The sequence below is a fragment of the Rhipicephalus sanguineus genome, chromosome 2, assembly GCF_013339695.2.
Source record: "Rhipicephalus sanguineus isolate Rsan-2018 chromosome 2, BIME_Rsan_1.4, whole genome shotgun sequence".
Classification (NCBI taxonomy): Eukaryota; Metazoa; Arthropoda; class Arachnida; order Ixodida; family Ixodidae; genus Rhipicephalus; species Rhipicephalus sanguineus.
In genome coordinates this window covers 111,854,026-111,877,923 of record NC_051177.1, presented here as the reverse complement: position 1 = coordinate 111,877,923, position 23,898 = coordinate 111,854,026, and the positions used below count along the sequence as shown (strand labels likewise).

Here is a 23,898-nt window from a genome sequence, read left to right as displayed (position 1 = left end):
CTCCGCGCCCCGTTATTTCAGGCATGCCTCAGGGCACGGTTCTAGGTCCACTGCTTTTCCTAATATATATAAACGACCCTCCAAATAACCTTTATTCTAACATGAGACTTTTCGCAGATGATTGTGTCATTTATCGCCCGATTGACAACGCATCAGATGGTCATGAACTTCAATACGACCTTCATAAAATAGAAATATGGTGTAAGAAATGGTTAATGTCGCTAAACACAAACAAAACATCACGAGTCTCTTTTCGTCGCCGACAGTAACTACCCGGCTCCAAGATAGCTAATTAACAACAGGGAAATTTCATCTGCAAGTTCATAGAAGTATCTAGGTGTTCATTTGTCTTCTGATTTAACATTGTCTCTTCGCATAACGCACGTCACTAACGAAGTTAACCGCGCTCTTAGCTGTCTACGTCGAAACCTTCAGCTCCTACCTCTGTGAAACTACTCGCATATCAGACACTAATAAGACCCAAGCTTGAATACGCATGCGCCGTTTGGGACCCTCACCAAACTAACAACATTAAAACACTTCAAACTGTGCACAACTGGGCAGCAAAGGCCATCTTTTCAGATTATTCATACCAGTCAAGCATAACCGAACTCAAATCTCGCGCTAATCTCGTTGCCCTTTCATTACGCCGCCGCATCACTCGTCTCTGCCTGTTTTAGATGCGAAGCAGTTTTTAGGGGCGAAGCTCCTAAAGCCGTGGGTCTGTCCCTCCTAGCTCGTACGTCACCGCCTATGCCGCGCGTATGTGCCAGTGGTGATGGCAACGAAGCAGCGCGAGTGTTCTTGGCCCAGCGCAGGGACGAAGAAGACGTTGCAGTTCTTTCTCTGATCGATAAGGCGTGTTTGTTTGTCGTGCTCCATGTCCTCGTCGATCCCACGTCGTTACACTGGTGGAGGTGCGGGGTAAGCTTCATGCTTGGCACTCCATCGCGGAGCCGACAGTCGAGCCCGGAATCGCCACCACGAGTCGAAACACCGGTCCACCGATTCAGTCGCCGTCTGCTAGTCGCCGTCATGACCGTGTACCTCGCACCCAACCTGTCTATCGGGGACGTCAAGTCGTTTATAGATGCTGCGTTACGTGACTACGACAACAAGTACAAGAACCGTCCGTTTGTGCTGGTTCAACGTGGACGTAGGCGTTACGTGACTACGACAACAAGTACAAGAACCGTCCGTTTGTGCTGGTTCAACGTGGACCTCATCGCCAATGACTGGATCGTGCAGCACATGCTTTCCAAATACGCACTCCGATGTATCCATATGCAACCTACCACGATCCGAGGGACGTGCATAGACTTAGTGTTTGCAAACTTTCCACTGCAGCCAGTACAAGAACCTCTCTCGCTTCATTTCACGGACCATAAAGCCGTCATAATGAAGGGACCTCGCAATCCAGCCGCCATGACAACGACGAAATGAAAAGAACAAACGAAGAAACGAAACAACAAACGAACAAGAACAAAATAAAAGTTGATTTTTAATATACGCACAGTCTTACGTCTTTCTGATGATGTAATGGGCTAACTTTCACGGGAAAGTTAGGTTTTACCGATGATCTCCCGCTCTCGAGCTTCGCCCACTTATCATCATTCATTTCGTGGATATGGCGTGATTTTTTTTTGCTCGGGGCTGTGTCCGGCGGTGGCGTCCGCGCTCCATTGCGCATGCGCCTACACTCTCTCCCACTCTCCTCCTTTATGCAGGTGTTCGGTCGCCTTCTCTACTCTCCTCCCCGGTGCTGCAGCCGCGGCGCAGCCTCTCCTCCCACGTGATGCAGCCGCGCCGCTGTGAGTGTAGCATAGCCATCTGAGCGCACGCTCTCGCCAAGGAGAAGTCTTCTTCATCTTGTTCTTCGACCGCCTTGATGACGATACGTGCAGAGCACTTTAGGGGCCCGGGCTGCCGTATGCTGTCCTATCTTGGCGTAACGCAGACAAAACCATGCGTGCTGGCACGCGCTAGCGCGTTCGGGCATGTGCAAGGGGCTGGGTAAGACGCTGTGGCCTTCCCCGTTACACTCTCTCAGCAATCATGTGATGGCTTCGGGGAACGAGATTCTGCAGACCCGCGATGAACCAACTCGTTGTGTCCTAGTCAGAACGCACTGGCACGAGCTAGCGCGTTCGGGTCTGTGTAAGGGGCAGGGTAAGACGCTGTGGCCTCTCTCCCTTACACTCTCTCAGCAATCACGTGACGGCGAACAGCAACAGCAACTACAGTGAATTCATGGTGTGCTCCACTTGCAAGGACGCGTTAACATAGGGCAAGGTGCCCGTGATGAACGGAACTTTAAGTCGACCCATGCGCTGCTTCGCATCCCCACATGGTTCCCTTTAGTGTGAGATGGTGTAATTTTTCAAGTTCTATCATGCATCACCTCGTACTCCCGCTATCAAGCCAACCCGTCGTCATTCAGACCGCATCATCCACGGGAAAGCTGTGCATCCGCCAGATGCTCGCACCACTGCGCACCTCTCATCCTTTTTTGTCAAGACAGCGCAAGATCGGAATGGTATTCCTCGTGACTTTGTGCACCACTCGAGTACCACCGACTTCAAAGCAGCGATCGAGCATCTACACATTTAATCCATTGTAATAGCACACCCCTCATGTAAAACACCTTCAGTGAGGCCTTTGAGGTATTGTAAGTAAATAAATAAATACACAACAGCGGCACTTCGTTATAGGCATCCCGCCCTCTCTCTCTCTTTTGCCCTTATTTCCTTCCCCACGTGTAGGGTAGTAAACTGGACGTGGTATTCTGTATGTGGTACTCTTTCCTGTATTCTGCATGCTTTCATTGGTAATGAGGCCACACATGTGTCAATGTCTATAGCGGAACGTGATACGTGTGGGATCCTGCGTCCAGCACTATCAAGGTGTCGAGACACGAACGAACCTACCTTTTTTTTCGACGTGCATGGAACGCAGCAGTGTTGTTTAACCTTACGCGGATTTTTTTTATGCTAACTTCTTTTTATCTTTCCATTTTTCAATCCCTTAATCCCCTTACCCAGCGTAGGATAGCAATCCGGAAGCGTATCTGGTTGACCTACCTGCCTTTCCTTCTTTTTCCTCCTCCTCCTCTCTTGCTATCTCTCTCTCTCTCTCTCTGTCGTTATTCGCATCCACTTCCATACTTGCGCTAACAAAATCTACAGGTGTCCCAGCAACTAGCTAGCCCTGATCACACTTCTCGTTGCTGACCGCTGACCACTCGTCCATTCCGTGCAGGAAGTGAGTGAGTGAGTCGACATGCCGTGCTGCAAGGTCGGCACCGACAGCAGCGGTCCCTTCTCGCCGCTTCGCCGCGGTGCCGAGCGGCTGTGGCTGGGCCGCACGCCGACGCTGCTGGCGTGGCCCAAGCGCTGCGTACTCGTGTCCATGGTGTTCGTCGGCTTCTCGCTGGCCGCTGGCATTCGTAGGTCCTTCGTGGAAGCCGCCTACAGCCTGCAGAGGGAATCCCACTGGAAGGTACGTATTCGTGTCCTACTCTCTCCGCATTGTTAGTTATACAGAACGTAGAAGGTTCCTTTCAGCAAAACGTATATACCGTACGCAGTGTTAATATTCCAGTCTATTCCCATTAGTATAAGCTCTTCGGTCGTGCGTATGGGTGGGCAGCTTCAGTTCACATGCGCGTGAACGTTCAGTACTTCAAGATGTCTTAAGGACAAATGCAAAAAAAAAAGAAAAAAAAAAGATAAATGAAGTGAGAACTAAAGGACGTGCGGTCCTTACAGACGTTTTCGCTCCTGTTGACGTTTGACACGCACGGACACTTGCATTTGATGCAGGTGGCTTTTAATATACCTTGCAGGCATCTTCAAGCAAACATTTTTTTGTCCACGTTGCCACGCAAAAGTAATTTTTTTGGAACTCCGTATGTGCCTTGAGAGCGTAACATATGACGCAACAAAAATAAATAAAATCCACAAACATGTGTTTCTTCTACATGGAATAAAGTTCGGACATATTTCGTTACTTGTAGGAAAAGTCATTGTTTAGCCGACGTGTTTCATATTATCATAATCACCGTTATATTTTGTGCGCGCCTCAAGATGAATTGCCTCTCGGAGTGGCATTTGGCGCCAACTCATTTCTACATTGTAGTAGAACTGAAAGTTGAGCGAGTTCTTTACTATTAATGGCGAAATTGCAGCTCGATCATAAGGCACAGATAAAACTTGCCCTACTGCCAATTAGCGCTCGTTTGTTTGTCTTTGTGCGCACTGCAATTTTACCACGATTCCTGCGGTTCTTGCAAACTTTCTAATTTCGTCATGCCACCTAATTTTGTTTGCATCGTGTAATAGTTTTTTTTATTCGTCACGTATTTATTCTTTACTAGCGTGTCATTCATTCACGTGCACTTTGCAACTGCTACGTTAGTGCGCCATTTATTCTTGTTTGCATCATTACCGTACACGCTTCTTGCCTCATGTAAAACGTCAATAGTATACGCAACCTAATCCTCTTGTAACCCCTCGCAATTTCTTTTTAAAAATATTAGAATACCAGCTTTTCGCTGTAATCATAATGCAGGAAACAAGCATGTGATAGTTGTTACTTCTTACGTAACCTGTATCTGTGAAAATATTACATTGTGCGTGTGTGTGCATTAAAGCGAATAGATTTATTTTCTCCTTTAGCCCGTTTTCGCGGTTGTGACGTATAGAAAACAGTGCTGTAAGACAATGTTTCAGGCCATGTTTTTTTAGATGTGAAGCATCTTATGGCGGAGTTCAAACCGGTGGTGGTGGTGGTGGTGGTGGTGTGCGGCTTGACCACCCTTACTGCGCATGCGCAAGCCCTCTCCACACACCTCCTCTCCACTTCCCCTCCTCCTCTTCGCTCCCCTCTTCCCTCCACTTCCCCTCTCCATTCCCCATCTCTCTCTCCACCCCTCTCCCCTTTCCCCTCTTCTCTCCCCCTCTCCACTCCCTCTCTGAAACGAGGGCTCGACATGCCGAAACGCTGCTTCGCATCGCCTCATGCTCTCCTTTTTTATCATTTTAGTTCTCTTTCCCGTTCACTTCTCTGTTGCTCTCACCGTCATGACGTCATATAAACACGTCATTTCGACTGCCTCGCAGATGTTCAACAACGACACGTCCAGCGGGAACTGGACCACAGACTTCATCCGTTCCTTCCAGTCGTCATTCACGTGGGGTCTCTTCATAGGTCACGTGATAGGATCGGCGCTCTCGTACAAGTACCACGCTAACAGGTAACAGACACTCTCCCCTGAGTTCCAGTACGTGCTCTCGAAGACTCGAGCGCGTGGCACGTTCCAATTTTACTAACGTTTGACGTGTCCTTGTGAGTTAGTAGCAAACCTCAGTTTTTTTTTCTTATTTTTTTGCGGATCCAGACGAAAGCCGCTCCCCTTAGTTTGGATGCCGTTGAACGGCTTCGAGCACAGGTATTCACATACAACTGGCTGCTTCGCCCACCATTATTTAGATGGAAGTGCATTTATCAATGCGTGGTTATGGCATTAATAGGCCTTACAAGAAAAAGCCCGAAGGCACTTTACCTGAATAGTATACAATCATATGGCGTTTAGAGGAGCGTACATGTTTTTTTGTGCAGAATTCAATAGGACAATACAGAAATCCTATAGCGTTATGGATGCAGGCCATAGGGGGCACACATATTTTTTTTACATCGGGAAGTCGCTGGTTAGCGCAGGTGCGCAGCACGTGAGGCTGAACCACTGTACTGTTTCTGGGCGTTCTTCATTCTGCACTATTGCGCAGTAAAATACATTACAAAAGGCATCTCCTCCTAGAGGTTCGATTGCCTCCCATGCTTTCTTAAACCATGGAACATTAATTGTGCTTTTTGGTGTATTGCCATGCAAAAGAGGAGTAGCTTGCGCCAACGTATGCAACAACACTCGTTATGAAACATGAAAATATAAAGAATATAAAAGAAAACATTGGACGTGCTCAAAGGGCTCGTTGTTTACGATAGCTACGCACGCAAGTGACATTACGCGTTAATTGCTCTTAAATAACTAATATTAATCGCAGGCGTCTTTACGTGTTTTCAGCGGAACGAAATTTTCGCTTTATTTAAACAGTTCCCGAGTCCCGTTGATTTGAATAAAGGCGGGGTATGCGTGTTATCGTGTTGTGGAAACGTTCGCTGATTGCACACATATGTGCAGCTACGACATTTCTTCGCGTTCCGTTTTTCGCAGCGTGTTTGCAGCCGCCATACTGCTGGACTCCTCGCTTCACCTCGTGGTCGCTGGAGTGATGCAAGTCCACCAGATCTTCCTCGTGTCCCTTCTCTTCCTGCAAGGAGTGGCTGACGTACGTATGACCGCGGGTCGCACGTCTCGTTCCATCACATTACATCGCGTGGCGTGACGTGACGTGCGCCATGCAAAGCTGAGAGAGAGAGAGAGAAAAAAAGAACAATCTTGCGCCCATTTCGGGATGCGTTTCTTTCGTGGTTATTTTGTTCGTGTGAACTAAAAGGCAGATAGAAAATGTATCCCTCAAATTATGCTCGCAGCGGGGTTGCCTGTGCACAAGGTTGTCTGCGCTCTTTCCAACGCCGGCGGTCCATGTGTTTCGCGGCTGCGGGTTTTTGCGCGGCCCCCTTCAGAAATGGCGCCACGTTGCGTGACACGTCCATTCCGGCTCAGTAAGCTATATGGGCCTGCGTCGCATCGTGGCCACATATTGAGATAGTTGCTAGTATCACCTCCAACCAATCTGATTTGCATGTAGCCCTTTCATGCTTACATCTAATCTTGATTACCGTCGATTCCACGAAAGATCGAAAAAGGGTGTATATTTGATGTTTCCGATTTTCCTGATAATTTTGTATGTTGTGCACATATGATTGCACAGCACGAAATCGCAGTTCGTTCTCAAATAAAAATTTTTTTCAACACAGCAAAATTCGACAAGTGTCGCCGGTTGACGACGACCATTTTACGTAGAATGCGTTTTCGTAACTTCGGAACCAGGCTGGCAGCTACTCAAGCTATATATTACAAATATCTTTCTTTTTCGCGGAAGTAGAAGTAAAGAGGAAATAGCTCTTATGATTTCATGGAATTCTGAGTAAATTATGTATTTTTAAAAATTCACGAAAAACGCTGCGTTTTTGAAAATCAGTCAAATTTGGGACGCCATGGCTACTTCTGTGAACATCTTAGCTTGTTCATATTTGCAGTATGAATAGGCCTTTATGTGAATAATGAACCTCTGCATTTGTATTTCTCTAATAATTTTCAAAGTAGTAAATTTTCATGCTCGAAACACCAAAAAGAGAAAAGTGCTCCTCCATTCAAAAATCTATAATAAAAAAAACCCAATCTCAATTTTGTTCAAAGTCCCCCAAAATGTTCTCAAAGGACTGCAGAATGATATTATGAAAAAACATGTTGCATCATTTTTGTTAGAACAAAAGCAGAAAATGTCAAACATTGTGCTTCCAGAGCGTGGTGGCCACTGCGTAAAGGACATCTCTAGTAACAAGAAAATACAGTAACACGTCTTTTTTCTTCTCTGAGCTTCGCTAAACAGCAGTAATGATCTATTGTTGGAAAGTGGGAACTGTTTTGTGAAGAAAAAAAAAAGATCGTTCCAATTAAATGCATTTGCGACACCACTTACATTCCTCGTCGACGGGCAGCACGGACATTTTGATTCCTCTGGATAATTTTTTTTTTAGTAAATGCGCTTATATAAAAGCAACGAAGCTAAACGCGAAATATGTGTAGCTGAGTCGATCATGCATTGTAAGAATGTGAGAAATCGCAAATGGCGGCAGTGGTGAACGGCGAGTACCGCAGTGCAACCTAAGCACAGCAGCCACACATTGTTTGCCAGGCTTTGTCGCTATGCACGAGAAAAAGCTGGGGTGTCGATTGCGTTGGTTACACGATACATTTTTCACCGCTCTTCGCTCTCCCGCCCGGTCTCTGGATCCGCACCGTGCAGATCGTGTGGCCCGCGCTACAAGCACTCGTGTAAACGGAGTAGCATGCGTTAGGCGGACAGGTGCAAAGGGCGGCGCGATGGACGCCCGCCTGAGCAGACGACAGCAACGAGTACGGCTGTGCCAGTCAGCCAAACACCACCTGAGATAGAAGTTAAGCATCCAAAATATGCTTCACTTTGATGCGATCACTATCCTACGCTCTGAAGGTGGCTATGGGTAGGCGTTATAGCCATGGCCGAGATTTTGTACGGACTGCCTCATGGTGCACAAAAAGAAAATTCCGCTGCAGCAGAATTTTCGTTACGTAGAAGATATCGGATCGAGACTCTTTTGCGGAGGGTCATGAAGCAGGATGCGCGCTCAATTCAAGAGGGAAACCAGATCTGCCAGCACTTCTTCAAGAGAAAGAAGGATATGCAAAACAAAGCAGATGCAATGCAAACAAAACGTGTTTTGTCCGTGGCCAGAACTGCTGCCACCAATCTTCACGTAATCGATTCTTTTTAAACACTGCATTGATCACATAAGGTTTGACAATGTACACATTTGGGCCAACAAAAACCACACCTCTTGGCGACCGCTCTCCAGAAATTCATTTCCATTCATGAAGAGACCTTGGCTTTTATACCAATCTCTCAATTCTGGCACACCACATCATCATAAGAGACGCATGGAGGGAATGCGTTCTTTAGCACTCAAGATATGAATTATACTCAACTGAAATAGATGAAAGAAAAGGAGGCTACAACTGAAAGTGCATACTGTGGACTGAGGGATGTCTAACACTGGCGTGAAGTCGCAAACCACGCGAATGCATTTAATTGGAACGGTCTTTTTCTTTACAAAACAGTTCCCAATTTCCGACCATAGATCATTACTGTTGTTTAGCGAAGCTCAGAAAAGAAAAAAGACGTGTTACTGTATTTTCTTGTTACTAGAGATGTCCTTTGCGCAGTAGCCACCACGCTCTGGAAACACAATGTTTGACATTTTCTGCTTTTGTTGTAATAAAAATGATGCAACATGTTTTTTCATAATATCATTCTGCAGTCCTTTGAGAACATTTTGGGGGACATTGAACAAAATTGAGATTGGGTTTTTTTTTATTATAGATTTTTGAATGGAGGAACACTTTTCTCTTTTTGGTGTTTCGAGCATGAAAATTTACTACTTTGAAAATTATTACAGAAATACAAATGCAGAGGTTCATTATTCACATAAAGGTCTATTCATACTGCAAATACGAACAATCTAAGATGTTCACAGAAGTAGCCACAGCGTCCCAAATTTGACTAATTTTCAAAAACGCAGCGTTTTTCGTGAATTTTTAAAAATACATAATTTACTCAGAATTCCATGAAATGATAAGAGCTATTTCCTCTTTACTTCTACTTCCGCCAAAAAGAAAGATATTTGTAATATATAGCTACAGTGGCTGCCAGCATGATTGCGAATTTACGAAAACGCACTCTTCGTAAAATGGTCGTCGTCAACCGGCGACACTTGTCGAATTTTCCTACGTTGAAAAAAATTTTTATTTGAAAACGAACTGCGATTTCGTGCTGTGCAGTCATATGTGCACAACATACAAAATTATCAGGAAAATCGGAAACATCAAATATACACCCTTTTTCGATCTTTCGTGGAATCGACCTTACGAGAGAGCCAGCCATCTTTTTGAAAAGGCGGAGGGGGGTGGGGGGATGTTGGGTGTTGCCCCATAGTGGACCAGTCCGGGGGTAAGGGCACGCGCACCAATTTTCTGTAAAGTACAAAAACTGCTGCAGATCCAACGGTCCGTGTTGGAATCTACATAGAGCGAAGCTGCTTCGCATCTTTCTTTAAATCAAGGCCCAGAACGCGCGACAAGTCGCGTATTCCGGTGCCTCTCCCAGCCACTTCCTGTAACAGTGTATGATGTTCACGTTCTCGAAGACCGTTTCTGATACCAGACCTTCCTCAGGTGGCTTCCATAGCTCGTCTACAACCGGAAGCGGTCTATAGATCGGAAGGTAGTTGAGTATCGTTTGAAGTGGTGAACTGCACATCCACAGTAGAAACCAGAAGTGAAGGTTGAACCGGAAGCGCGTACCCGGAAGTCACTTGGTCGACTGAAAGTGACGTATTCGGTTAGACAACAGCAGTCGACAGCACTAACCACGGTCAACAGCTTTGTTTTTTTACAAATAATCCCGTGCTCGCCTGCTGACATTTCCGGTGGGCCCTATACTTGTGTCACGATGACAATAGACTGCTGCAGGTCGTGTCAGCAACGTGAAATATGCCGGCGCGCAATCTCGGAGGCCATGAACGACTGAATGCGGGACGTTCGCTTCGCCTCTACCCTCTACTCTCATAGGCGGAAAAATCAAATGCGCGCTAGTGTACGTCAAAAAAACCTTATAGTAGGCAGTTTTAGAATAGCGTACGCTAAGTTAGCGTTACCGTTTGAGGTCCGCTATTTCCGTCACTTAACGGGAGCCCTCAAGCGGTTAGCGTACGACGCATGCGCAGTTGCGTGAAAAGCTAACGCTAAACTTTGCGTACGCTATTCTAAAACTGCCTAGTGACACTGCAACTCCAGCTGCACTTACCGCATACCGCTGCGCTCTGCGTTGCCGTTTGCGCAATTTGGCGCTCCCGTGAACATATCTATACCCGCTAAGCTGTACAGCGGCGGGTCACTCCTACAACGAACGCAGCACTCTGCAGAATGCTGTGTTCTAGGGAAGTGATGTTGCAGATATCGTATTGCTGCAGTGGTGCTGGTGAGCCAGGCACGATCATCTTTAAGTTATGCTTATTTGCACGTTATTCAGCTGACCGGACCTTCAGCTGTGGACAACATTGATGTAACTAACGATGCGATAAGCCTTACTGTTTTATATAATTCTTTGTGTACAAGACAAACTCCGTATCTCCTACTGGTCCCTTTGTTTTGAAGTGAAACTATATTCCGTATTTCGAGAGAGAGAGAGAGAGTATTTATTTGTATACTCGGACGTATTTGTATACTCAGAGGCCCTCGCAGTCCACAGTCCCTCTGCTGAGGCCTTTCAGCGCTGTGCTTATGAAATCCACCATGTGCGGTTGCGCTGGGTAACGTAGTAGGTGGAGTCATCGACGGTGTCGAAGGAATCGAAGGGATCTCGGACGGAGAAGCGGAAGGTAGATACCAGCAGAAGCGGAAACGATGTTATACAGGGCAGGTGTTACACAGAGCATTACACAGGACAGGCACCTGTATCTACGGTGTCGGTGGGCTGCGAGAGAAAACGAACGGTAAGAGCGCAGGTTTAAGCACGTCGGAAAAGACAAAGGACCTTCGAAAGGACCCTGTAACCTGCAATAACACGAACATTGAAGGACTATAAGTGCCGCTCAGCTTAAGGTTTTTCTCCGTCGGTCTAAATGGTTCGTATTTATTTAGAGGTCCAATACGACTTGTAAAACACCGGTTTAAACGAGGTCTCGAAAGAGCGCCTATACCTGGGAGAGGTGGGTGTACGTTTATGGTAAGATCAGACCACCAACCTCGGGAGGCCTCGACGAGCACGCTAGTAGATAAGGAGCTTGTTGAATTCCCCATTTCGTCACGATGCGTTAGGGGCAGCCTGTCACTGTCCCATATAGTAGCATACATGGTACTCTAAATTGTCAAGCCTTTTTTTAGGAGTGAAGCTTCTTATGCTTGCACCCCGCCGTCGCCGTTGAAGCTTCCTTCTCTTAAGCATCGCTTTGGGTTGCAGTGGCCAGTGATTTAAGAGGAAATCTTTAGGCCTTGAGCGATTTCGTTCTAGCGTACCAGAAATTCGAGGTGAAAAGAAATGAGCTCTGTGCACAACTGGTTATAATGGTTGTCTTCACTTTCACCACCTTTATCGTGGATTGTGAAATGAAAACCATCATTCTAGCGCACTACGGGTGCTTTGTCGAAAGTAGTAGCAGACGGTCTCCCCACCCGGCGCCGGCGCAGAAAGACAATGAGCGCGCGCGGCGTTCCATCGCCGCCGTCAAAGCTCCTCGGCGCATCAACGTTCACACCACTCTCCCACCTGTCTCCCTCCCTGCGCAGCGCGTGCCGCACTCGGTCGTTCCCGCCAGCGAGCGCAACAGACGCTCTCCCCACCCTACCGCCTTCATCAAATCCAGCAGAGAGATCAGGCGCATAGTCGTTTGCGTCCCATTTCTAAGGAGCTTCGATCGCTCATTTGCTGTATTCGTACACGGAACTGCTAGTTTTTTCTAAACACATTGAGCGGAAGATTACATGCGTAGGGCAGCAGGATATATGCATATTAAAATAGTGATCTACATCTGCAGGGGCTGACCTTCCCGGCCTTCTTCAGCTTACTGAGGTACTGGGCACCACCTTTGGAAAGAACGCGGATGTTCGCCGCTGGTTACGCCGGTAAGCGAGCGAAGTTCCAGGACCTGGTACTTTTCAACAGGGTGTGCTTAAATCAGCGCCGCTGGAGTTCAGCTGTATGCTCTTGCCTGTAGCTAATGGCCTGACATGCTGTTGCGACGTTTGCTTGGGCATTTATATCAACGATGATGTTGTTAAGCGCTATACGCGACTTATGGTAAATGACCTTGAGTAAATGACCACCAATGATGCCTTTTTAACGCTAATTCGCTAAGCTCATCGACACCTTCCCATGGGAAGCCTCGTACTTTTTTTATCTTGCGCTTTGGCTAACATTACTTTTATCGCCATTGAACTGGTGGTTCGAATTACTTGACCTAAATTAGATTGTGTTAGTCCCATTACATTTGATTCGAACGAACATTCAGGTTTGATCTCCCTCATGGCGAATATGTGTTCCTTGGCAGTATATGAGATTCACAAAGCTCTACACCTGCACCGCAGCTCAGACGAAATTATTTTTTGTCGTACTTCCACACAGACAGACAGACAGACAGACAGACAGACAGACAGACAGACAGACAGCAGACACGCATACACACACGCACAAACACTCACGCACACGCACACATGCACACACACACAGGCACGCACACCCACAGCACACTTTAAGAGTTCGAATCACACACACGCACATACACACACCCGCGCACACACACGCACGCACATCCACATGCACACTTTGTGGGGATCGCAGCCGATAAACACCCTCGCCCCCAATGGCTGCGTCACGAGGCATGCTCTGGTGGCAGTGCGCATGCTCCACGCGCCAGGAACAAGATATAAGAAGTGACCGTGGACAGCCAAGAGGGGGTGGCCGACAGACTGGTCGCGGAGAGCGCTCGTGTACGCGGCGTGCGCCCCGCCGGGGCCAAGGTTAAGGGCCGGAAGTTTTACTGTTATTTTGCGTTACCGTTGAAGTTTGTTTTAACTAATAAATGTTTTACTAGTTCTCCAGCAGCCTCTGACGGTGTTCCTTGGGGCGGACGGCCACGAACCGGCCACGAACTTTAATAAGAGTTCGAATCACGGTTCAAGTGCAGGTGGCAACTTTGAGAGAGAAAGTCTCTGCTAAGTAACGTCTGCTTGTCGCCTTGAAACACGTTGGAAGCGTCCGACAACACTGCGCATAATAGAGCACATCGCTAAAGACAAGGCGTTGGCGTTCTCAACAATAATTCTGGCGTTTTCATCTTCCACGCAGAATCCGAATGCAGGAGGAGACAAGAAACAATGTTGCGAACGCTGTGTCGCGGACATCGAGGGCTACTTTACAGCTTTCACGAATAAAGATACTCGTAAAAAACAGAAACAAATTAAAGAATTTTGATGGACGTAGCACTGTGGAGTCGTGCTGACGTGTTTTTTGTCGACTATTTCCGAGCACGAGAAAGGAAGAAAAGAAAAGAAATTTTGTAACACATACCACCGCCACGTCACAGGAACGGAACGAATAGCGCGCGCGCGCACGCCAGTGCTGAAACTAAAGTTTAAGGCTGAGAAGCAGTTCTCTTCATAAGAAGCACTATTTTCCCGCCTTTATTCTTTCGTTCCTTACTAAAATAACCTGTCAAAACGCACACTCTCACACACGTAATATATAAAAAAAATCTGAGATCACCATCTCTTTTGCTTTGGTTGAAGGCTCCGACACCCGCTCCCCCTTTCCAGGGTTCATTAAAATTTAGAAACGCCCATCTTATATCAATTCTTGATCGGTTCTTCATTTAAAGCGTTACGCGAAAGTTTGAAGCATCAATTTCCGCTTCTTTCAACGTCGGAGCGCTCCTTCGCGAATGTCTCATTGCCATCATCGCCGTCGGCCGTGCGCTTGACGGCATATTGTTCCATCTCCTTAGGCAAAAAAAAAAAAAAAAGAGAGAGAGATAGAAGATAGAGAGACGAGAGGGAGAAAACACGTGAGCAGTCGCAGTGGCCCCGCGCGTAACGTCAGAAACATTGGTTTATCGTAGCAGCAGTTCATTATCCCAGGAGATCGAGACTCCTTGCTGACGTCGGCAGAAATGGAGCTACGATGGGCCTCCATTAGCGCTTCCGTTCGCGCTCATTCTTTTCGAATTTGCCGCCCTTGCGTTCTCGCTAACGACGTTACCTTCTTTTATTTAATTATTGGATGTTACATGTGTCATCTTTCCCGTTTTTGTAAGGGTCTGGTCTCGTTGATTAATTTCGTAAATGTACGGCTGCCTTCAATGAATATAAGCTGCCGTCTTCTCGGTGGAAGCGAAGCATATGTGCAGTAACCCTCTCATGTCGGTATGCTTCGCCGCCGTTGCTCCTTGAGTTGGTGATGGAAATTTCAGAAATAGGTAATTTCTGAGAGGCGAAGGCCACATGAGAGTCGCGAGACACCTGTAGTACCCTCTTCTCTTGGGGGCTGACATATTTTAAACGGCTGGCCCCTATATTGAGCATGTGAATGCATACATTTCAGAGACCACAATTTCCAGTTTTCCTATTACATGACCCAGCACCTTTTGAAGCGTTGTAGATTGTCAGCATATTTCCAAAGTTCACGCAGCTGCCGCTCGTGTCGCTGTATACGTATTATCGGGAGGTGCAGATTCACTACGCAGTGTGACTATGCGACTTCTCCTTTGGCGTGTGAGGGTCGTATACTGTGGCATCGTGGCCTCTGGTATCAGCGGCATTTTTGTTTTCCTTCGCAGGTCTACATTTCGGCAGCTTACTTAGCTTTCAAATCTTCTCTGTCTTCGAAAGTCTCTTCAGTTCGACAGCGGGGCTCTACTTCTACGGTGAGTGAGGTTCTTCTTCTTCTTCTTCTTCTTTTTTTTTTTGACACGTTGTAACCTTATTCTGTGACAGAAGCACGTGCAGATAATCGTCATACATCATATACCAGGCATCGCACCCACGTGAATAAGCGCAAAGCTGTGATTTTACGAGCCGTATATAGCGCAGAATCTTGCGTCGCCTGCTACGCGCATCCCTTCCTTCTGTATTCTATTAACGGATCAACTCAGTGTTCAAGGGACAGGGATTTTCGAAGGCACAGTCATTCTGTGATTGCTGGAGTGCGTTACTGAATCTTACGAAGCGGAACACATTAGTGATTCAGAAGAAAGTGCACAGGACAGGAAAGACGCTCAGGAAAGACAGGGAATACGTCATATGCAATTTCTTCTTAACCGCTTTAGCGCTTCTTTTCGCAATATGCTGAACCAACTAGCCAAACAACCCACTATTTTGAAGTGTTAGTGAAGTCGGCACAAGGCACCATGCACGCGGCATGTGTACACATTGTCAAAGTCCGCCGCTGGATCTGCATGGACATCGATAGTGTCGCGTTGAACAGAGTAAAGACGTTGACAACGTTGCCGTGTTTACTTGTGGACCAACTGAGTCAGCTTTTATTCGCTGTTGTGGCTTCTCTACGGTTCGTGGTTCGGACTCCAGCTGTCGTAGCTTAGCCTCACGCATATCTGTATGCATATATATCAGCGACTGGAGTGTGTTTCATAGCTCTAGGGTTCCTTACCGCATAAATCAAGGAGGGACGCAGCGAGAACGAACTGGAAGGAGAACATGAACAGACATTCTTGCTGTGCTTCTTGCGTACTTTAGTTAATAAGCGTCTCTATAGAGGCGAATCGACTCTCGAGCAGTAACGGCGGTATGACGTTTCGAAGGCGAGTATTTCATGACCCCAATCCTGCACCTTCTATACTATGTAGGCATCAAACAACCCATATGACGCGTCACTGCCTGCAAGATTGACCGGTTCAAAATTTATCATGGTGTACCACATGGCGTAACACACTTCTCACAGTTTTCGATCGTGCAAAATGTAACGAAGGCGTTATTTGCTCTAAAGAACAGCGGGCATGAGGCATCTTGTGGCTTGATCAAGAGAGAGAGAGGGAGGGAGGGAGATTGAGGTTAACTAGACGCCACTCTACCGGTTTGCTACATTGCACTGGAGTGGTGATAATAGAAGTTGTAAAGAGGACAGATTGAAACAGGTAGTGTGCGTGTCTTAACTCAAGGGTAAGGGATCAAAGTGGTCACTCGTTGTTTTGTTATGTTACTGTTCCAGGTATGCTAGGCATCCTATGGGTGTTGCCATGGTTCCTTCTCGTATCCGAAACGCCATCCAAGCATCCGGGGGTGTCAACGAGGGAAAAGATCTACATAATCGACTCGCTTCAGACGCAGGAGCACATTCCTTTCTCGGTAATTCTTCGTCGGCATTTCTTTTTTGCCTGTTACACTTAGCGTAGGTTCTAAGGGTAAATAGGACATACAGGTAAAAGATGCCTGGCAAAGCTGACGTCCGAAGCAAGAGCAGTTCTTGGATGAGGCCATGAAGGAGATGGTTATGAGATAAAACCATTATTGAGTCGAACCGGCAGCCTCCTGCCATTGCAACTGAAATGAATGCGTCGATATTTAAGGAATTTATTAAAAATAATAGCATTTTGTGGTATTTCTCCTAGCGCCTTTCTGTTCTCGGAAATGTACTTGATTTTTGTTTTCCATTCTGTTTGTTACGTTGCGTTTTCTCGTTTTTTTTATTGTTTCATTAAGTATTGTTGTCCCGCCTCTTCTGAGGCTTGTTGCCTAGTCACGTATACATAGCTTATCTATTCTCATGTCGATGTCACCCCCTTATGAGGTCACCACCCAGGTGCCACAACGATCCCAGCTGGTTACAGGAACACCTTCTGCTCTTTCAATGAACCAGTTGGAATAAATTTTCGGTAATTATCCTGAGACTTAATTGACTTTTATGTTCAGTAAGCTTGTGCTCCGATATCATTTGTACCCAATATTACTCTCAACTAGAACCAGAACCGTTGATTTCGTACCAGTTTTATTTTTTTACGAGACTTTTTCTGATCATTCGGAAAACGGGAAGTAAGTGGTCGACCGGAAGTCCTTGGAAGGGAAACAAGAGTGTCACTCGTCGCTCGTGCCACTAATAAAGCCAAAGCCCTAAAGCTAACTCTAAAGCCAAAGCCAAAGTAGTCTAAAATCCTGGTGCAACCTTTCTGATGAATTTCTCCTTACTTCCACTCATCCCGGATCCCAAGCAGCAGCCGACCAGCGTTCCAATGCGCTCCATCCTGTCTTCGGGTCCCGTGTGGGCCATTCTGCTCGCGTCGTTCGGCCGTACGTGGACCTACAACACCTTGCTTCACATCATGCAGTGGTACTACAACGATGAGGTGAGGGTGCCTTTCGTTCGATGCCGCGCTGTGAACGTTTCAGTACTCGTAAACGTAACAGCATTCGCGAGCGCCAGCCGCCACAACGCAGACAATGGAGTCTGTAGCAGTGAAGTAACTTTTATAAAGACTCAAATAGCATCGATTCGTGTTGTTGGCGCAAAGGGCGTTATTTGCTCTAGTAGCGATGGCTGCTGCCTTTTTATTTTAAGACGGCGGCGCTTCCTGACATCTCGCCACAAAGAGCTGCGTTGTTGAACTCCTTTCCATGCAAATCACGAGGGGGAAAAAGGGGGGTGGGGGGAGGGTATCTATTGTTAACATATGAGGAATAGAATGTGCGCCCATGCCATTCACGTTTCGATGGCTCAGCTGCTCTCGGGAAACGTGACGTGCCTTTCTGTCGACAAGTAATATTGTAAAAAACAGGACGGTGGCCCATGAGAGCAAACAGTCGTTCTTTGTGTGTGTGTGTGTGTGTGTGTGTGTGTGTGTGTGTGTGTGTGTGTGTGTGTGTGTGTGTGTGTGTGTGTGTGTGTGTGTGTGTGTGTGTGTGTGTGTGTGTGTGTGTGTGTGTGTGTGTGTGTGTGTGTGTGTGTGTGTGTGTGTGTGTGTGTGTGTGCGTGCGTGCGTGCGTGCGTGCGTGCGTGCGTGCGTGCGTGCGTGTGTGTGTGTGTGTGTGTGTGTGTGTGTGTGTGTGTGTGTGTGTGTGTGTGTGTGTGTGTTAAAGCTAATCAATAATGACTATGCAATGAATAACCATCGGTGTCTATATAGCGAATGATGGCCGACTGCGTCGGCCGTCATTCTACCAGTCAACTGTGCGCGTCAATTGCAGAAGCCAAGTTTCGATTATCAAACACTTCAACATTCTATCAGTAGCGCCTGCAGGCAACTCTGCTTCGGCGATTGTGACGTCCTCACTTTCTGCCGCGCTGTAAAGCACTGCGGTCCTAAGCTCATCGTGATCAGAGTTATGGTTTCGCTGTGACCGCATGCTCCATTCGCTGATTATTAGCACAACCAAAACGGGAAATGTCGACTCGAATGAAGAAGGGGAAATGAGCTTCAACAAAAAGGCAAGAAGAAAGCTTCAACACGCGGGGTTTGGACGAGGGTGGGGTGATTAAATGGTAATAAAGCCTTTATATAGCTGAGGACTTCGCCTTGAAGTGTCGCTTCACGAAAACTAAAATCGCAATGCCGCGAAGCTTACCCTCAAGGCATCATTTATAGTGCCATGAAGCCGCACCTCAAGGAGCAATGTGAATATATTCAGCACGGTTGTGATGTATCAGAGAAGGGGACACGCAAACACTGGTCTATTGTGCGCGAACTTGTGCCCAGAAAAGTAGATGTGGAAAATGAGTGTCCGCTAGAGCGTTCCACACAAGTGTCTCTTCACGAACACACTTCTCCCAAGCCTCGCAGGTCAGTCTACTGTCTCGAGCTCGTGCACGAGACGCATGTGTCGCGCTGCCACAAGAAGCGCGATCAGGCACGAGGCATACACTACTTACACAGCGGCTCGCTGGTTCTCTCGGTAAAAAAAAAAAGCGTATTGGGAGCAGTCTGTGTGGCACTATGACTCTGCTGCTACATAAAAACAAAATCGCAGTGCGCGTTACACGGAAGAATATGCTATAATCATTGTTCTTGAGTTCGGCAAATGTATAACATTTCGCTGCTTGCCGGAAAGCGAAATATCGTGTTTTCGCCGACAGGAGGTAACGAGACAGATAACTTCGCCCTGAGGTGGGGCTTTCCGGTAGGAATAGTCGTGATGCTGTAAAGCCGCTCCTCAAGAAAAATCGCTACTGCTCAGAAGCCATGCCGTAAGGGAAAGCCACACCTTAATGCGATTGTATCTCTGACCTCAAGGCGCAATTTGCGCGTAGTAAGTAAGCCGATTTTACAGCTGTCAAATGAAAGATCATGGCTCGGTTTACATTCCAATAAACATGGAAATAAGGAAACCTAACTTCAGAAATGGCAATATTTTATTTTAACAGCGAAGCTGTTTAAGCCGGTCGTAAAAACTTTGGTCTGTGCAAGAAGGTGCGTGTAAAAGGAACTATCATCATCATGAACGGGTATGTGCCACAGAAATTGAGCAAATCCCACTACCCACCGCTGGTCTACTGAAAATGAAGAAGGCAACAGACGGACGGCAAACACCAATTAAGATTTATAGACAGGCGTGCCCAGTAATTGAGGAAAGCTTTAATAAACCGTCGGGATTAACCCAATGATTAAACACCGTGACCGCACCTTTCAGCTTCGCTGAAGCATCTGTACGGAGTGCTTCAGCGGTACGTGCAACGAGAGAATACTAGGGAACGGGATAGGCAATGATGGCTGCGAGAAGACCCCAAAGCGATGGAAGCCCTACGCGAACGACGACGTGCCCGTAGATCTACGGGAAGTGCGAACGCTTGGTTTCAGCGCGAGTTTCTGTCTCTATAGAATTTGGACATTCGTGTCGTGTCTGTGGCTGTCTGTGGTTTAACTCGAACTGTGGTTTAACTCGTACGTGGTTTAACTCGTAGTTTAACTGTGGTTTAACTCATCTGTGGTTTAACTACGCTGAGAAGCAACCTAGAAACAACCTAGCATCACCTAGCAACAACCTATAAACAACCTAATATCACCTAACTAAAGCCTAGCGACAACCTAGGAGAATTCTTCTGAACCTAGAATTCTTCTGTAGAAGCAACCAGGTTACACTTCGGAATCGTCCAGCTTCGATGTTTCAAGCCTTGCGCGACTTAGTCCAAGCTTTGCCATTTTTCTTTTATCGTAAACTTCAGTGGTGAATCACATTCGTAGCGCTTCTCATCTTCGAACGTTCGTGACGTTCGTGACTAAACGTTCGTCATGCTTCTCAACATCGCTCTGCAGTTTTGGTTCGGATATTTAAATAGGAAATCATTTGTTTCATTTTTTTTTGTCTGTGCAGATCCGGTACGCAAAGGAGATCCCTTACTTCCTGATGATGGTATCCGTCGTGGTCAGCGGCTTTGTCGCCGACGGCCTTCAGGAGAAAAACCTTATGACGACGTCGACAGTGAGAAAGACGTTCGGGGGCACAGGTGAGAGCCACTAGCACTGAGTTCACGTAAACTCCGTTGCGGTAACACGAATGCTTCCTTTCCACGAGGGAAAGGAGATGACTTTTAAGGGCTATTTTTTCTTTGTTAGACACATGTATTAACAATAACTAACAGACAATAATGCCAAGGAAAGTACAGGGGATGTTATTTGAAGTAATTAGGATATAAATGTGAAGAAAGTAAAGTGGACGAAAAGATAACTTGCCGCCGGCAGGGACCGATCCTGCGACCTCTGAATAACGCGCTCGATGCTCCACCACTGAGCGAGGCGGCGGTCATCCTTCCGTCCACTTTGTAGGGTATATATGTGCATTTAAACCAAAGCAGTGTTAGTCAGCGCCGATCACAGCCATGGCGGCGAGTGTGGAACACTCTTTTTCTGCCGGTTGGCGTCACGTAGCACGTGATCTTTTCACGAGCTGGCAGCTAACGAGGTATCTTTGACCGTACGGCGTTCTTTTCAAGGAGCACGAAGTCAGCAGTGTTGGATGGGACGTCGCTTTAGCTACACTGTGTTATCTGTGGTGGACACACTGAATTGTCTACGTTTCACGGCGGAGTCTTGTTTTATTTAGATATGAAAAAAACAAAAATGTGGGAAGGTAGGCTACGTAAGAGCCGGCTATCCCATCAACACGATAGTGGTACTGAAGAAAAACACCAAAAGAAGAAAAACTACAACGAATAAAAGAATAAGAAAAGAGAAAAATAATCAGAAATGCCATGTACATATACGATATGTGACGTATAAACAATGAGAAGAGTCTAAGGGTACTGTTCTTCCCTGGGTGATGTCATTGTTCTTCCCTATATGCCATTGACTATATATCTAGTCAATGGCATCTTATAAATATTGCATAATCCTTTTCTCTAAACAAACTTGTCCCAAGTCGACTGAATGCAATTATAAGGATGTCTCAATGACATACGACAGGAAATTCAAGCTCCACATTTATTTTCGCGTATTCCCTGCACAGAGGAAGAATTCTGTTTTGTTCTCCCATAAATACAATTCACGGTCATTTCTTAACTTAAACTGCCTTCGAATGCCTCTTTGATACGTTGAGCTCACGTGAAGGTCACGAAAACTGCTTGATAGTAAAGAAAATCGCCAAGTAAATCGCTCCACGGAAGCTGTGTTTGAATGTGCCTCGCATAGGCTAATCCGTCGGTAATCACAGAGGTAGCTTCTCGGACTCCTGAACCGCCTTCTTATACTGTTTTCATCATTAATATTTACTCTGGAAGCTTTGTAACTGTGCCGACAAGCAACAATGCTCGTATTGTACCTCCCTATCATATACCGTTGAAGTTTCATACAGAGATGACCATGAAGCGTTAAAGAGAATTGCAAAAGCAGAAATGCAACGACGCTCTCCCAAGCAACAGCTTATACCTCTATATGAAGGTGTCACTTTAGAAACAGTGTTGCAGCGAAACTTACTCTTCCCGCTCGCAAAACTGCCATCATACATTAGAGTACAAGGCACTTCTTGTCGTTTCGTTATTCTTCATAACTTTAAATTACAAGCGCTAAGACGACAGGGACAAGAAAGGGCACAACACGAGCTCTTACTCACAACCAGGGGCGTAGCCAGAAATTTTTTCGGGGGGGAGGGGGGGTTCAACCATACTTTATGTATGTTCGTGCGTGCGTTTGTATGTGCGCGTGTATATATGCGCAAGCAAAACTGAAAAAATTCGGGGGGGGGGTTTGAACCCCCCCCCCCCCCCCCCCTTGGCTACGTCCCTGCTCACAACCATTGGTCGGCAAACTCACCCATGAGTCGAATCACTCATACTCACTCAGACTCAGATTGGGCCGTGAGTATGACCAGAGTCATTCAATGCTTCTTATGGTCACGAAACTGCCGCGTCAGTTTCATATGGAGCCAGCGGCCGCCGCCAGAAGCGCAGCTGTGCTTGAGAGGCGATGCGAACGCTGCTATCGCTGGGGTTGTGTGTGGGAAGCCTCGGTGTTTAAGCTTTCTAAACTTCCGCAACGGTCGCTTTGCTTTCACGCTTTTACTTCTAGCACTCAGCATGCATAAATACATTTCTGAACGCGTTTTCTGTTTTAAAATGAGCACCCGGGAGGAAAAAAAAACAGCTCAATTAAAACATGCAGCTCGCAGTGGTATCAGCAGAAAAAAGACAAAAATTCGGGGATTAACGACAGAATACCAAGATATATAATTACGAATGCCGTAGCAGGGGACTTCTGTATGACTTTTGGCACCTGCAGGCACAGCTGTTTCACCATGCTCGTAAGTCGCTCGCTGTACGCCGCCGGCCGCAAGTTGATTCGTCTCGCCTTCACGCTAGATGTTTGACAACAGTTGTGGCATGTAGAGAAAGACACAGTTTGACCTGTACTTTATTCCAGAAGACATTATTCTCTGTGAAGCATATTCTACGCAACGTTTATTTCACCTGCACCGGCAACGCACTCACACCGGCCGCCGGCCGGCTTGGTGCCGACGACGTAGCGAAGCCTACTTCGTATACACCAGAGCACGCCTGTCTCGCACCCAGGCTGCTGGCGAGCCGAGCGGATACTCTCGCACCCAGACGCCGGGCTGACCGGGGCTGCCAAGGCGTGGGCGGGCTGCACCATGTAAACAGGGCAAGCTGCAGTTCTGAGGCTTTAAAGTGCGAAAAAGTGCCCGGTCACGCCGCTTCAGCGTATAAGAGCTCGTCTGGGCACTACTGCGTCGTCTCTGGATGTCAAAACAAGCAGCGCAACAAGAGGACATTAGCGTTGTCTGCGACGATTACGACGCGCCACGGAAATAGTGCCGGTGCGGTGTTTTCAGCTTCGCCGCGAGTGGATAGCTGTGATTCAAGCAGAAAAACTAGGAGCCGAGTGAAAATGCGCGAGTAAGTACACTAACTGCGTGTATTCTGCAGTGTGATGCCCACCTATTTCATTTTGCGGACGTAATTTGCGTGACACGCAGCTGGTTGAAGGCAGGCGCGAGCTTTGTGTGGGGGTGCACTTCATACCTTTGAGCGTTTCCTTTGACGAAAATCTAGTGCAAGGTAGTGCTTTCAAGCACAAGCAATCAGCATGCTTTGCCACTTTCAACGTACTATTAAGCTTTAGTGCTTTTGATGGCATCCACGCCTTCGAGATTTCGTCTTCAAAAGGTAA

General features: G+C 46.9%; 1 protein-coding gene across 2 annotated transcripts in view; it reads left to right on the top strand.

Annotated features, from left to right (window-relative positions):
• The window catches only part of LOC119383518 (vesicular glutamate transporter 3), a 108,931-nt gene that overhangs the window by 39,913 nt on the left and 45,120 nt on the right, over positions 1-23,898 (top strand). The window contains exons 2-9 of one of the 2 annotated variants that reach the window (XM_037651689.2): positions 3,259-3,498; positions 5,121-5,254; positions 6,233-6,347; positions 12,316-12,403; positions 15,112-15,198; positions 16,500-16,636; positions 17,500-17,631; positions 20,591-20,723. In XM_037651689.2, coding sequence (XP_037507617.1) covers positions 3,280-3,498; positions 5,121-5,254; positions 6,233-6,347; positions 12,316-12,403; positions 15,112-15,198; positions 16,500-16,636; positions 17,500-17,631; positions 20,591-20,723 — 1,045 coding nt within the window. In that variant the 5' untranslated portion in view covers positions 3,259-3,279. The remainder of the gene's footprint in view (positions 1-3,258; positions 3,499-5,120; positions 5,255-6,232; positions 6,348-12,315; positions 12,404-15,111; positions 15,199-16,499; positions 16,637-17,499; positions 17,632-20,590; positions 20,724-23,898) is intronic. The other variant, XM_049412552.1, reaches the window with a different exon arrangement.